Source organism: Nematolebias whitei, chromosome 1 (assembly GCF_014905685.2).
Source record: "Nematolebias whitei isolate Nwh7 chromosome 1, NemWhi1, whole genome shotgun sequence".
In the NCBI taxonomy this organism is placed as follows: Eukaryota; Metazoa; Chordata; class Actinopteri; order Cyprinodontiformes; family Rivulidae; genus Nematolebias; species Nematolebias whitei.
Genome location: NC_056498.1, coordinates 47,853,871 through 47,869,290, shown reverse-complemented (window position 1 = coordinate 47,869,290; position 15,420 = coordinate 47,853,871). Strand labels below are relative to the sequence as shown.

The 15,420-nt window shown below is 39.4% G+C and overlaps 1 protein-coding gene across 1 annotated transcript in view; it reads left to right on the top strand.

Moving 5' to 3' along the window:
- LOC119423275 (phosphofurin acidic cluster sorting protein 1) overlaps positions 1 to 15,420 on the top strand; it is a 61,262-nt gene that overhangs the window by 37,333 nt on the left and 8,509 nt on the right. The window contains exons 6-17 of the mRNA XM_037690698.1: positions 402 to 482; positions 811 to 870; positions 3,635 to 3,786; positions 4,785 to 4,878; positions 5,608 to 5,691; positions 9,231 to 9,364; positions 9,522 to 9,654; positions 9,750 to 9,854; positions 11,405 to 11,511; positions 12,638 to 12,792; positions 12,882 to 12,992; positions 14,787 to 14,889. Coding sequence (XP_037546626.1) covers positions 402 to 482; positions 811 to 870; positions 3,635 to 3,786; positions 4,785 to 4,878; positions 5,608 to 5,691; positions 9,231 to 9,364; positions 9,522 to 9,654; positions 9,750 to 9,854; positions 11,405 to 11,511; positions 12,638 to 12,792; positions 12,882 to 12,992; positions 14,787 to 14,889 — 1,319 coding nt within the window. The remainder of the gene's footprint in view (positions 1 to 401; positions 483 to 810; positions 871 to 3,634; positions 3,787 to 4,784; positions 4,879 to 5,607; positions 5,692 to 9,230; positions 9,365 to 9,521; positions 9,655 to 9,749; positions 9,855 to 11,404; positions 11,512 to 12,637; positions 12,793 to 12,881; positions 12,993 to 14,786; positions 14,890 to 15,420) is intronic.

Here is a 15,420-nt window from a genome sequence, read left to right as displayed (position 1 = left end):
CCCGTTACTCGTAGCGTGGGTGTACAGTGTAGGCACAAAAAAAGGTTTAAACAAAAACAGGAACAAAACGAGAGTCGAAGCGGAGCTCCCGTCAGTGCTGACGTATTGCGGCGCACGAGAGCTAGAGTTTTGCTGCTTTTAGCTAACCTTTAGCTGCTTTTCGTTGGAGTTTTACTACTCTTAGCTTTTAGTTAGTCCTGTTCTATGCTTGGCTTTAAACATACTTTTTACAACTTTAGTTTTTTACTTAGTCTTCTGATTATTTTATCTGTAACATCTCAATTTTCAGCAGTCTTTTAGCTCTCAGCATCCAAACTTTTCCACAGGAAAAAATATTTCTTTAGCCCTCATGTCTGTGATGAGACTTTCATCAGTCTCATTTGAGTTTTCTTTTCTTTCAGGATATCGACGATGAAGACGACGAGGTCAGGAAGCCCAAAAAACCTCGTAGGAAAATGATCAGAACCACCTCCATCACCAGGGTTAGTTCCCCGCTTTCCGTCTGCCACACTGAGCTTCACGCTCGCCAATCATTGACTGGGAATAACCCAAGACCTGCGCGGTACTCTCACACGAGCTTTTAGGAGAAAGAACATGATGTGTTCCATTAGGACGACCTGAACGAGCATGTAAATGACCACTGTGGGCTCACTGGACTGATTTTAATGGGCATTACATGAAATGAGTAATCCAGTGGACGGTAACTGGGAGAATTTATGAGCACAGCTGTCCTGCTTTTTGAACTGTAGCATTTATTCCATTTTTATATCATAATTACACAGGGGGGGTTTTCTTTGCTTCTTTTTACAGCAACCTAATTTCAAACAGAAATTTGTGGCTTTGCTGAAGAGGTTTAAAGTTACAGACGAGGTAAGTTGCAAATTGTCTCATCAATTTTCCTGAATGGCACCCAGAAGAACGTATTTAGAGCCATAGCAAAGAGGTGCCTCATCCTTTTCTCTGCGCTCCTCTGAAATGTCTCGGCCCCCTCTTATGAAGTCTCCTGTGACACCTGAAGTTATTAAATTGCCTTTGGGGCAGCAGAACATAATCTCAGTATTGACTGTCTGAGCAGCTTACTGCTGCATCGATGCTAACGCGTCCCTGACAGGACGAGAGGTTTATTACTTCTTCGCTGGTGAATGTTTGATTCATACGTTTCCATGAGCAGCAAACTCACAAAATGTGAATCTTAATGTGCCGTTTTGTTTTTAGCTTAAGAATTCATGCTATTTCCACATACCGGTAGTTCTTTTTGCGATCTAACGCCATACATTTTCTTTTCTTTTTTGTCATTATATGTCAAAATATTTACCGTAGATCATTCAGTAGATGAGTGCTATGATTTATTTATTTTTATTTTTTGTAACTTTTATGCTTTTTACGACGGAGCTTTAGGGCCACGCTAAGAAAAAAAAAAGTTTTTTAAGCCATAAAATTATGAGAATAAAGGCCTACGTGATTTCTATTTTTTTATTTTTTGCAACTCGTTTTATTTTATATTTTTTCAACGAGTCAGATCCACAACACAACCTGTCAATCAATCCAGTAGGCGTTTCAGCAAATGACCAATCTGAAGCTAAATGAGTCGTAATATTATTTGAACTCCGACACGATAAAGCAGAGTTTACCATTTTAACTGAGGTAAAATGGAGATTGAGCATCTTGTTGTTATACTTTGGCATTGGATTTACAAATAAGGAGATAATTAATCTGTGAGCACATCAGCATCAGATTATTATTAGTATCAGGACTTTGAACCTGCTTACAGTCAGGTGGTAGCTCTGATGGGCTGCAGCGCAGCTCTGCAGGTAAGGAGCATTTAGCTTTGGATTGGTCATTTGCTGACACGCCTACTGGATTGATTGACAGGTTGCGTCATGGATCCGACTCGCGGGAAAATAAATAAGTAAATAAATAAACGAGGGCTGCGGAAAAAAAAAAGTCTCGTACGACTTTATTCTCGTTATATTAAGACTTTGATTTTATTCTCGTAATACTAGGACTTCATTCTTGTAATTTTATGGCTTTTAATTATTTTTTTTTTTCTTCTTAGCGTGGCCCTAAAGCTCCGTCGTAACTTTTCAAAATATTTATCTTTATTTAAAGAAATTAATCCCCAGAGAAATTCACTGAGATCTCTTCAGTTTCTTCAAATTTGTTCTCTTTAAAAACTGTTTTAGCAAACTGGCTCTATTTTTGTCTTCTGCTACTTTAAGCTTAAGCCTTTTGATACTATTAGCTTTTGGCTAGCCTTTTGCTTTTTTTTTTTTATCTAACCTTTTGGGGACTTTTACCTTTTCGCTATTTTTTTTTTGGTTACTCTTAGCTTTTAATTAGCCTTTGGTTCCTTTTTGTTGGCCGCTACAAGAGACTCTTCCTTCCACAGCCATCAGCATCAACCAGAATGATGAGCTACAACAACATTTATATTTTAGTAATCCCTTTGGGATTTTTTGTAGCTAATTTTTGTAATTAATCCCTTTGGGATTAATAAAATATTTTTAAATTTGAATTGAATTGAATTAGCTTTTATCTAGCTTTATTTATTCTATCTTTTGTTAGCTTTCAGCTAATCACTTCTTTTAGCTCTCGGCTAACTTTACGATACTTTCAGTTAGCCTTTTGCTACTTTTAGTTTTTTTGATTGCATTTGTCGTGTCGAGCTAGCAGCTAGTCTTTAGTTGCTTTTGGCTAGCAAGCCTCCTACAGATTTAGCATTAGCTAACCAGTTGGTGCGCTTAGCGTTTTAACTAACTTTATGCTGCTTTAAGTTTTTTGGCAACCCTAGCTTGTGTTCTGCTTCCTTTAGTTTTAATAAATCAGTTCCAGTAAAGTCACTTAACCTTTTGGTCTCAGTTTTACGCTGCACACCCTGTGATTCTGCAGATTGGGTCAGTTGTGTTCAGTAACGTTTAATAACACCAATATGTTTGAGGCTGTTGGAACAAACATTTTCGCCCTTAAACCATAAAATCCATGGAAAGAACTTGTTCTTCTTGTTTCTTTTGTTTAAGTCGTACAAACTACAGCTACAAAATAACAATCTCAAGCTGAGTCGAAGCACGCCTTCTGCTCACTTTAGCTGTTATTGTGACACAAGCCATGCGTCTGATTTTGTCCAGTGATGCTCACAACAGACTCCAGACAATCCGTCATGTATTCTTCTGGATACTTCTGGAAGCTCCAGGTGGCTCGGTGATATTTTATCACGTTCCCTGTCGCTAATCTCATCCTTGTGGCTAGGTAATGTGCAGCTCTATAAATAGCCAGGCAGGAGGAGCAGAGGGAGCGGGCCGTGTTTATCTGCTTCGCACTGGAGTGGCATTAATCACCTGATTAGTCCACAGGCCTGCCTGCATGTGGTTCCGTTGATGCACATCCCAACTGTGCAGCACCGTAGCGCTCGTCTCTCACTCTATCACCGTTTAATTACCCCGATCAGAGCAAAGACAAGGTTGTATTTAATGCACCGCTTTCTTGTTTTATAACCATCACTAGCTTTATTCTCCATTAGTTCAGCTGTGGCGATCAATACCTGAAGAAATTTGCTTCCTACAGCTTCTTGATTTATATCCCTAAAGACAAATGTTTGAGCACAATGTGCTGAAGATGTGTTTAACATGTCTGGCAGGTTCTGGACTCTGATCCGGTGGATCAGACCCAGGAGGTGGAGGAGGATCTGGACTTGCTCTATGACAGTCTTGAGGTGTACAACCAGAGTGACAGTGGGCCAGAGATGGACGACAACGACAGCGTGCTGAGCACTCCCAAACCCAAACTCAAGTATGTTTGAGCAGAACCGTTCTCCTTAAAGGTCATTTGTCCTATACGACTTTTAGAAAAATACCAGTAAGTGCAAATAATATTGATTCAATTTTATGGACTGAAAACATGAACACTGTATAACATATTTTGTTGTTAACCCAATAAAAGTTCATTCATAACCGTCAGGTGTAATAATAATGTTCCAATAACCAAACAAACACAGATGGGTTCAGGTCCAAGACATTACTTCAAAAGACTTACTGTAATTTGTGCACTATTAAGCACACCTGAATATAAGCCACGCCCACTAAATAAAAAAATATATAATGTTCATATATATAGGCCACGCTCGTCTATAAGCCCACGTTGTAATGAGATATTTACACAAAGATTTTTTTAAACTTTTAATTAAATACGTACAGTAAATGTTTTTTTCTTAACGGTGTCGTAACACGGCCGGTTAAATAATAATAATAATAATAATAATAATAAAAATACAATGGCCATAATGATCGCAAAAGCTGCTCTTAGCATACGGCCCGTTTTGGTAAACGATGTCACGCCGCCAGTCATCCAAGCCTCCCACAGAGCTCAGAGTCCCACGTTAAACGATTCACACCTATTTCGAAAGGCTGCAAATACTTCGTTATAATACAACGTGAAGGGGAGGAGGGAACGCATGAACGTCCCCCCTCCCTCCCCGTTTCATTGGTCAGATTATTATTATTTTAGTACCTGTATTTATACAGATAGTCTCATTGAATCACGAGGACCCACCCCCCAAAGAAAGACGTGTATCGGGCAGTTCTGTGAGCGCCCGGGTGTGACGAGGCTAAATGTTTTGGCGGCATGAAGCTCGTTAGCTCATAAAAAATAAAAAAATCCATAAATTAGCTGCAGCGTTGTGTTCACTGCGGGGTTTAAAGCGTGTGAAAACAGTAGCATCTTTTAGTTTGGAAATTACGTTGTATACTCCCTTAGTTTTCTTCTCACAATTTAAAACTCTTTGTTTTTAGGCCGTTTTTTGAGGGGATGTCTCACTCCAGCTCGCAGACTGAGATCGGAAGCATTCACAGCCAAAAGAGCCAGCAGAGGGAATCGGCATGTCCTGTAAGTTTATCGTCGTTCTTCCTGTGGACAAACCTGACACTTTAGACTTGTTTACCTTTAAAGTTGTCTCTAAACGGTGAAATGTAGAAGAAAAGCATCAGCTGTCTGTGGTTGTAGTTGTTCAGGTATTCTGAAAGATACCACAGCTTGAGCTCAAAGCAGCCTCTAGTGTCTAAGGATGAGACTTAAGTTCTTGCCCTTCCCACCCCTGCAGCCTTTCAGTATTTATAGTGACTGTCACCAGATGACCTTTCCAGCACCATCAACACACGCACACGCACGCAGACACAACTATGCTCCCATGCTGCAAGGGAAGATCGGACGGCTCGGTCCTGAACCTCCTCCTCTGAGATTTATGAGCTGTTAGGACAACATGGGCCGAGAACGAGAGACGTGTCTGACCAGAGAGGAAGAGCTGTTTATAAATATCTGGGAATCCATTTTAGCTCGTCACGAACTGGCCCAAAGCATTGCTCACTGATGTAGCCCTCCATCTTGTTGCGCTCCAGTGGAACTTCATAAACAAGTTTTACAGCCAAAAAGCAAAAAATATTTGATCTCCTCCTGAAATTTATGAAATCACACGTTACAAAATCCTTTTTGAAGTTCTCCAGAGGAACAAATGTGCCTCAACTGATTGCTGAGAAAATGTAACACTTCAGTGTCAGATGTCTGTAACTACCGGTAATGACTTACTGTAATGTGTTACAACATGCGTGTGCTCTGCAGAGCGGAGACTTTCTGACTGTGGACAGATGTAAAGTGCAAGCAGGCCGATTTCCAGAGGACAGCAACACAGACGCGACTGTTGGGGTACGTTTTAAGAACAGCTATGGTACTTTCACATCTTTTACTTTGGCCATTGTTGTATCAAAACATTCTGCTCGTTCAGGAGAACATTGCTGTGACTTTTACTTTTTGTAATTGGTATATATAGATATATTTTTTAATATTTAACTTTATTTACAAGTCTTTTCCCCCATAAACATACAGAGACCTCGTACGTTCCTTCAAAAACAATTTTCTCTTTGAAATCTGGTTCTATTTATTTATTTTTGCTACGTTAGCTTTTAGGTAGCATTTTGCTTCTTTTAGCCTTTTATTAGTTTTTGCCTTTAGCTATTCTTTGCTGCTTTTAACTTACCTAGTGTTTTGCTACTTTTAGCTACTATTCTGCTACTTTGAATAATTAACTAGCTTTTTGCTATTTTTAGCTAGCCTTTTGTTACTTTTGCTAGCATTTTGTTCTTTTAAGCCTATAGCCTTTTATTAGTTTTAGCTTTTAGCTACTCTTTGCTACTTTTAGCTACCATTCTCCTACTTTGAATAATTAACTAGTTTTTTTGTTGCTATTTTTCACTTTTAGTTAGCCTTTTGTTACTTTTAGCTAGCATTTTGCTTTTTATAAGCTTTTAACCTTTTATTAGTTTTAGCTTTTAGCTACTCTTTGCTACTTTTAGCTACCATTCTCCTACTTTGAACAATTAACTAGGTTTTTTTTTGCTATTTTTCACTTTTAGTTAGTCTTTTGTTACTTTTAGCTAGCATTTTGCTTTTTATAAGCTTTTAACCTTTTATTAGTTTTAGCTTTTAGCTACTCTTCGCTACTTTTGTCTACCATTTTGCTACTTCAAATTATTAACTAGCTTTTTGCTTCTTTTAGGTTTTAGCTAGCCTTTTGCTATATTTAGCTAGTGTACTTTTAGCTTGCAATTTACTTTCTTTAAGCTTTTTGCTTATTAGTTTTAGCTTTTAGCTACCATTCTGCCACTTCAAATTATTAACTAGCTTTTTGTTTCTTTTAGCTTTTAGCTAAACTTTGCTGCATTTAGCTAGTGTTACTTTTAGCTAGCCTTTTACTTTTTAAGCTTTTAGCCTTTGACTAGTTTTAGCTTTTAGCTACTCTTCGCTACTTTTGTCTACCATTTTGCTACTTCAAATTATTAACTAGCTTTTTGCTTCTTTTAGCTTTTAACGAGCTTTTTGCTATCTTTAGATGGTGTTACTTTTAGCTGACATTTTGCTTTTTTAAGCTATTAACGTTTATTAGTTTTAGCTTTTAGCTACTCTTTGCTATTTTTAACTTCAAACTGTTTTGCTACTTTTAGCTATCATTTTGCTACTCCAAATTATTAACTAGCTTTGCTAGGTTAAGCTTTTAGCTGGCCCTTTGTTACTTTTCACTAGTGTTACTTTTAGTTAGCGTTTTTCTACTTTGCTTGTCTTAGCTAGTGTTTTGATTCTTTTAGCTTCTATCTACATTCTGCTACTTTTAAGTAGTGTTTTATTTTTAGTTGGCGTTTAGATTTTAGCTAAACTTTTAGCTGCTTTTAGCTAGTGTTTTACTACATTTTGCTTCTATCTACTATTCTGCTTCTTTTACATTTTAGCTAGTTTTTACCTCTTGTCTAACCTTTTTGCTACATTTACCAATTGGCTAGCATTTAGCTTCTTTTTGCATTTAGCTAGTCTTCTGCTTCTTTTGGCTCTAACAAATTTCAGCAGTCATTCAACACTCGGTGTTCTCACAGTTTAAACTGAATCTTCACTTTTAGACATTTTTATTCCGTCCAACCTTCTGCGCTCCTCATTCCTGTTCCATTGAGTCCTCGAGGCTCAGTGGGATTACCTGTCTAAATAAAGGTTGAATGGATTTAAAGAAGTAACGGAGAGAGGCAGTGAACGCTCGTCCATCATGGATCCGTTTGACAAACAGCTGCAGCTCTGACTGGTGACGACTGGAAGAGGGACGTCTTGGCTTGTTGTTCTGGTGCCGTCGGGTCAGGCTAACCTTGTTGGTCCAGCGGCGGCTCCCTCTGAGCTCAGGACAGCTGTCTGAGTACGCCGCTCCACTAACCTGATTTGAAGTAAACATGGAGGCTGCAGGATCGGTGTTTCCTCGGCCACCTGCTAAGACGCCATGACTTTATCTGTGCTGTCAGCCTGAGCTTGTTTCGTTATCCCCAGCCCTGACAGCTGAGCTCAGTCCTTCACCAGGCCAGAGGCACCTTACCCCACCTCCCTCCCCCTCAGCCCTTTCACCTCGCCTTAAAATGTGTGGCGAGCCACCACACACACTGATCCACTGGTTTAGTTTGCTGGGATGTGCTCTTCTCTAAACGTGGCTTATCGATCGTGTGAATGTTTATGAAGCATTCACTCTGTTCTGATCCGTTTTTCATCCGTACGTTTTTCGGCATCTTTCTCATTCCACAATTTTTTGAGCTATTTCAACAAAACATTCAGCTCTTTCAGGACAATCCTGCTATGACTTTTGGTATTGGTGCAACTTTAGCTTTTTGAAATATTTAGCCTTTTCTGACATGTTTTCCTCATAGAAAATGAATTGAGCTCATTATACCTCCTTCAAATCTTTAGATCCGTTTACAACCTTTTGCTGGTCCTTTCACTTTTTGTTCAGCTTCAGCTTCTTTCAGCTTCCTTGCACAAATTAAACTTTTTTCAGCTGTTTTTTGTCCTTTTAGATTTTGTCTGCCAACTACAACATTTTTGTGCTTCTTCTAACTTCTTTCTGCTAATTTCAGCTTGTTATGCTCCTTTCAGATTATTTATGCAAGTTTCAGGTTTTTCGACTATTTCAGCTACTATTTAGCTTTTTTTAATGCTAATCTGAACTTTTTCAGCTAATTCTACATTTTTTGCACTCATTTCAACTTTTTTCAGCCTAATTCAGCAAAAACTTGCTCTCTACTTCCTTTTGGTAATTTAAGTTTCTTTCTGCTGTTTTAACTACTTTTCAGCTGCTTTTGCTAATTTCAGCTTTTAAGCTAATTTCCACTTTTTTGTGCTCATTACTGCTTCTTTCAGCCTAATTGAGCAAACTTTTTTTCTGCTTCCTTCCGCTAATCAAGCTAGCTTTTTAGCATTTTTTTGCTAATTTCAGCTGTTTTAATATAAATTCAAGTTTTCATGTAAATTTCTGCTCCTTTCAGCCTAATTAACTTATTTAAGCTAATTTCAGCTTGTTGTGCTCCTTTCAGTTTTTTCTGCTCTTCAGCTACTGTTTAGCTCTGTTGATGCTACTTTTAGCTTTTTCAGCTAATTCCACATTTGTTGAGCTCATTCCAGCTCTTTCCACTTCCTTCTGATAGATTAGGCTTCTTTTTGCCTTTTCTACTACTTGTCATCATTTTTTTTTGTTGTTGTTTTTTTTGTTGCTAATATCAGCATTTATTTTTTTTTGCTGTATTTCAACCTACATTTTCTATAACATCTTTTTTTTTTGGTACTAAATTGCTTAAATTTCAGTTTTTGGACAGTCCAGGCTGTTCCCGAGAAACAGGGTTAACATCATTATTGTCCTCTTGGCTTATATTTCGTCTCCTCTTAAGGTTCAGGAGCCAGAGACGGAGAACAGTGGACCGGGGTCGGGGGACGTGAACAGCTGGGATGTCAACGCTGAACGAGTGACCAGCTCCGTTGGCAAACTCTGCAAAACGGAGTCACAGAATCACATGTCTCCCAGGTACGCTGCTGCTGACTGACCCTGAAAACAAACACTCCAAATACAGCTCTCATCGAGCCACCATGTCTTAAACACGCAGCTCTGGTTTCAGTTCGGATCTCGAGTCCAGTTTTTTCTCGTGTGTGTGTTTTAAGCCCCGTGTATTTTGTTCTCTCAGTAAAGTGGAGAACAGGCTGCAGAGACGACCTCGCAGCACCTCCATGAAAGACCGACAAAACTCGAAGGCTCAGAGTGACCGGACCAGCAGCATGGAGAGCGAGTGCTCCCCGGACTCACGGCTGATAGCACAGGTACACACACACATTAAGACGGCGTCAAGTTGCAGTTCTGACTTGACAGATTTTATTTTCCGTGTCTGACTCTCTGCTCCTCTTTTGTCTTCAAGGTTCCCAGGAAGTCTGTGTACGACCAGCTGAACCAGATCCTCATCTCGGACGAACGCCTGCCTGAGAGCATCATCCTCATCAGCACGACGGAGTGGCAGGGGCAGGTGCGCGTCCATCCAAACGTGACGCTTCGCGCTCGAGCCAACGCCGTTGCACAATTTTCCAGTTGCTTTCCTGGGGTTTTTTTTTTGTTTGTTTGTTTGTTTAAAGTTGCAGAAATCGACTGCAAAAACAAACATTCAAAAATCAAAATGTTCAGCTCGTTCAGGAGATTTGTAACTTTTATACTTTAAAAAATATTTAACTTTATGTACAAATATTTTCCCCATAAAAACACGCGGAGATCTCTTCAGCTTTTTTTTCATCTGCTTCAGCATACTTTGTCTTTTTTCATCATCTTACATTACTTTTAGTTTTTAGCTACTGTTCTGCTACTTTTAGCTGCTAACTAGCCTTTTGCTACTTTTAATAACACCTTTAATTTAAAACACACTTCAAATGTTCAAAGAAAGTCTGCTATAATGAAATAAACAAAAAATATATAGTTTAAACTTCAAGCTCTCTTTTTGCTGCTTTTAGCTTTTTACTAACCTTTTGCTGTTTTTAGCTACCTATTTTTTTTCTTTTAGCTGGGCTTTTGCTACTTTTCAATAACCTTTTGTTACATTAAAAATTTAATTACCCAGTAAACATTTCTGCCTTTAGCCAGTGTTTGACTGAATTTAGTTTTTTGCAACTTTTACCTTTAAGCTGCCATTCTGCTACATTTAACTTTAAGCTAACATTACGCTACTTTAGCCTTTAGTTAGCATTTAACTACCTTTTTTGGTTTAGCCATCATTTTTATGCTGCTTTTATACACATTTTGCTACATCTAACTTTTAGCTATTTGCTACTATTATTTGGCTTTTGCTGCTTTTAGCTAACCTTTTGCTGTTTTTAGCTTTTGGCAAATATTTTGCTGTTTTTAACTTTTAGCAAACATTTTGCTGCTTTTAGCTATATATTTTCAGCTATTAGCTAACCTTTTGTTTCTTTAAATTTAAAAAAAAAAAAATTCTGCCTTTAGCCAGCATTTGACTGAAATTAGTTTTTAGCTAATATTTTGCTACTTTTACCTTGAAGTTGCCATTTTGCTACTTTTAGCTTTAAGCTAACCTTATGCTACTTCAGCCTTTAGTTAGCCTTTAACTACCTTTTTTGGTTTAGCCATCCTTTGGTTGTTTTAGCTACATTTTGCTACATCTAGCTTTTAGCTATTTGCTACTATTGTTTAGCTTTTTCTGTTTGTAGCCCTTTAGCTAACCTTTTGTTAATTTTAGCTAGTGTTTTGAACCTGTTATCTTTAACTATTCAATTTTAGCTTTTAACATAAATTTCAGTAAATTGTTCAGTTTTCACACTTTTTATTTTTGACAGAAAATGTAATTTCTGTGTTTTTTCTTCACCTTTATTTGTTTTTAAATGTGAAATAATCGTTGGACGTAACGGAGCAGCTTTTTACTCACAGGTCGAGCTTTAAGCTTGACGTTGTTAGAGCGGTGTAGTTTCTTTTTTCGATGCTCGCTCGGCCGTTTTTTGCAGCTCCTCTCACCTCAACCGTCTCCTGTGAATGTCCGTACTCATCGCGTGTCCCTCGCGTGTTTCCGTACAGTACGTCGCCGACCTGCTCCACGAGCAAGGCCAGCCCATCGTCTCCACCTGCTCTGCTGCGGACGTTCAGGCTGCCTTCAACACCATCGTCACTCGCATCCAGAGATTGTGAGTTATCTTCATACGTGTGCACGCTCATTCGTGTTGCTGGGCTTTTTTCTGTGCGTCTGTTTTATTTATTTATTTGTTTTTTATGTTGCCATTTTAGTTAGTTGTTGTTTTTCCTGGATCCACCTGCTGGGCTGTTGCTCCCTGCAGATGTCCGGCAGACGAGGCTTTAACTCGTCCTCCGAGGTCGTGAAATATTAACTTTCTGATATCTGCACAGCTGTGGAGGTTTTCATGTTGTCCCCGGAGTCTAATCTTTGAGTTGATTTCCAGAATTAACATCAAATGGAAAAAATATAAATAAATTCTGCAATATTTGGTCCAGATGTTTTTATTTTGTTTACAAACGATTAAAACAGTGTTATGAGTAAACTCTTTATTTATTAGCTGTGTTTATGTACTTAATTGGAAACAGCCCGCATTTTAAGTATTTGATATTTTCGTTTTTTTAATCCAAAGCTGGAACGTTTCAAAGTAAAACAGACTCTAGTTGAGCATTTTTCCTTTTTTTTTATTTTTTTTATTGCCGTTGCAGAAATGTTTTGACCTGTGTCTGCGTGCGAGAGTTCATTTTTCTGCCCCGTTAGCACAATATCTCATGAATCACGGAGCTGATTTTACTGACGCTCTCAGAAAGTAATCAGAAGGTGCACATCTACAGCTGGAGTCGGTTCAGATCAAAAGTGGCCACCACAGCTGATCAACGTGACAGTTTACAGATGTTTGGCTCAGTAGCAGAGAGGGGTTCAGAGCTCGTGCTCCGAGCGAGACGATCAAAGTCCACAGCTCTGTTCCGCTCTGTAGTGCAGCGGGTGACGCGCATTCCTTCAAGGGACGCTAGACCTTTTAATTTTAAATGTCGTGTTGGCTGTGGTGGGATCAGGATTGAAAAGCTGTTCCAAAGTTGTCGTTTTTTAGGTTTTTAAGATCTAAAATAAAACAATCAGGCTTTTAAATAACAAGTAAAAGTGGTTTTAAAACATTAATTCCTTTGAGAAATGTTGTTTTTCTGTCAGAGCGACATGATTTTTCAGACGAGGCGTCTCCGACTGACGTTTCTCACAGATCTGTTGTCTTCTCCTCTTCCTTCCTCCCTCCCTGCCTCTCCTTACCTCGACCCCTGCAGCTGTAACTGCAACGCTCAGACGCCGCCGACGATAAAGGTGGCGGTGGCCGGCGACCAGAGCTACCTCAGCACCGTCCTGAGGTTCTTCGTGGAGCAGCTGGCCAACAAGACGCCTGACTGGCTCAGTTATATCCGTTTCCTGGTGATCCCCATTGGTACGACTCCCAACTCAACACGGACAGAGCCAAGATCCAACCAAGGATGCTTATTATTATTATTATTATTTTTCTGTGTTTAAACGCAGGTTCTCATCCTCTGGCGAAGTACGTGGCCTCTTTTGACAGCCGCTTCAACAGCATCTTCATGGACACGGCATGGAGGGAGCTGTTCTGCAGGACAGAACGGCCCACATCAGGTGGGACCCATCGCTCTGCAAGCAGAAAAACTAATCTACAAGTCTGCGTGTCTAATGTGCAGCCAACTTGAAAGGGACAGAATCTGGGTCAGACGAGTGGATGGGTGAAGGATTTAGTTTTTGATCTTGCCCGTCTCTTCTCACAGTGTAATGCCGCTTCTGACAGTTTAAAGGCTCTCGCTGTCAAAAGTCTGTAGTTATAAATTACACATAACATGAACTCATCCATTCGTTATTATTCACTTTCTCCTGTTTTTATACATCTGCAGCGTTTTGACTCTTACAAATAGAAAATCATTGAATTAATCAAACAAAAACACGTTTAAGTTCTTAGCCTGTTTTTACGTTTTATATGTAGCTTTAACTGCTTTAACTGTTACATTTTGATTAATTCTTCCGCCCACTTGCTTTTTGTCACTATGACAATTCTTGACTCGCTCACTTCGTCTCTATTATCCCCGTCTCTGTCATAACAAGCCCGTCAACGTCGACTTGTGATTTAATCCTCGGACACGCACGCGAGTTACAGCATCACACATCACGTTGAGTCAGATCAGACGAGGAGGCATAAAAATATTAAAAAACGCACGAACGTGTGCATGCGTCCTCAGGTTTTCTTTTCTTTCTGCTCGTTATTCTTTGACTTTTAACAGAAGCTGTCGTTCCCGAACAGAAACCCACGAGCCTTTCGTCTCGTGCACAGTTTCGCGCGTGCGAGCTACACTTTAATGACATTTTACATCCTTCTTAATTCACTGGAATCTAAATGAGTCGTGCTGTTTTCTAGCAGTCAGATTTGTGTGGAAATGAACATCAGTATATTATCAGGTATATAATAAGCCACACACACAAAATAAAAAAGTGAGTATTTGTTGTTATTAAGAAAAGTGTTTACCGTATTTCCCGGACTACAGAGCGCACCTAAATAAAAAAATTTAAATGTTATGCATATATAAGCGGTGCTTGACTATAAGCTGCAGGTGTTCACATTGTAACTATGAGTTCTGTGATAATAACGTTAAATTATTATTTTATATATGAACGTTTCTGTTCAGTGCCCTGAGACGACTTCTGTTGTGACTTGGCCTTATATAAATAAACTGAACCGAATTTAAATTAACTTGTGATATTTACACAGAAAGATTTTTTTTAACTTTTAATTAAATATGTAACGGTAACGTACACAAATACGTAGAGTAAATGTTTTTTTTCTGAACAATCCCAGTAACACGGCTGGTTAAGCCAACCAGGAAGTCGTATTCCTCCTGCTGCAAGCATGTGCTCCGCGGAGCAAAAGTTGCTCTGCACATGCAGAGGAGTCCCCCCTCACATGCTCTGTGCATGGGGGGGGGCCCCCCCCCCCCGGTTCATTGGTTCGACTGTGACCTGTTCGGTAATTTCATTGAAGCTAATTGTTTCTGGAGGCAGGAAGCTCGTTCGCCCGTAATAAATTCCATAAATTAGGCTGAAAAAAGTAGCGGCTTCTAGACCAGAAAGTGCGGTAGCAGTGTTCCCCTACCATTATACAAGCAGGCCGCCCCGCCCTGCCTACCCAACCGCACCCCGTCGACAACTGCCGGCACTGACGTAGTGCTGAGTTAGAGGCGCGCAACACAGACGCGCTAGCTAAATAGCTACACGGCAGAACGCCGCAGTTTCATTTAAAAACGGTGCCGTGTAAACAGCGCCTTAGTTCAAAGCGCGTTCCTTCAGGAAACGCTGTGTTTAATCCAGTGGAATGCAAGGTGTTTTGTGTCGTGGCGTGCTGCTGACGGTTGTTCCTCGTGTCTGCAGATAACATCGATGTCTCTGGGCGGATCGTCCAGTATCTGTCCGGCGCCAACGTGTCCCACCAGTTCCCCATCTCTGAAGCCATGCTCACCTACAAGCAGAAGAGGTAAACTGACTGCTGGTTGTTCCTTCACACTCATGCAGGTGCACGTGTCCGTTTGCATTTACGTCTTTTCTGTTTTTATCATTATTAATGTTTTTGTTTATTTATTTATTTTAAAAAGAAGCTTATTTTAAACTAACAATTATCAGTAAAACTCATCTGAACTGAATATTTTTTAACGACACGTGAAAATATGAAGCTTTGAACACGACTTGCTTCGATTGGTGAAAATAAATGCTGCTTTAATTAAAAACTTTACATTTTTCCAGACGTTAGTAAACAGGTTTGGGAAAAATAAAATAAACTTTTATGTTTGAGTTGAGCTCGTCCGAGTTTAAATCTGATTCAACCGTTCCTCTTTAGAAACGGCTCCAGTTTTAACGCTGATGCATTCCTTCTCCCCTTTTCCCTTTTTGATTTGCTTTCAAGGAAAAGAAGTTTGTATTTTGATTTTTATATCAGGTATTTAACTGAATCCTCTTTTTGTTTTTGCCCTTCTTCTCTTTTCTGCTCCTTCATTTGGCCCGAGCCTCC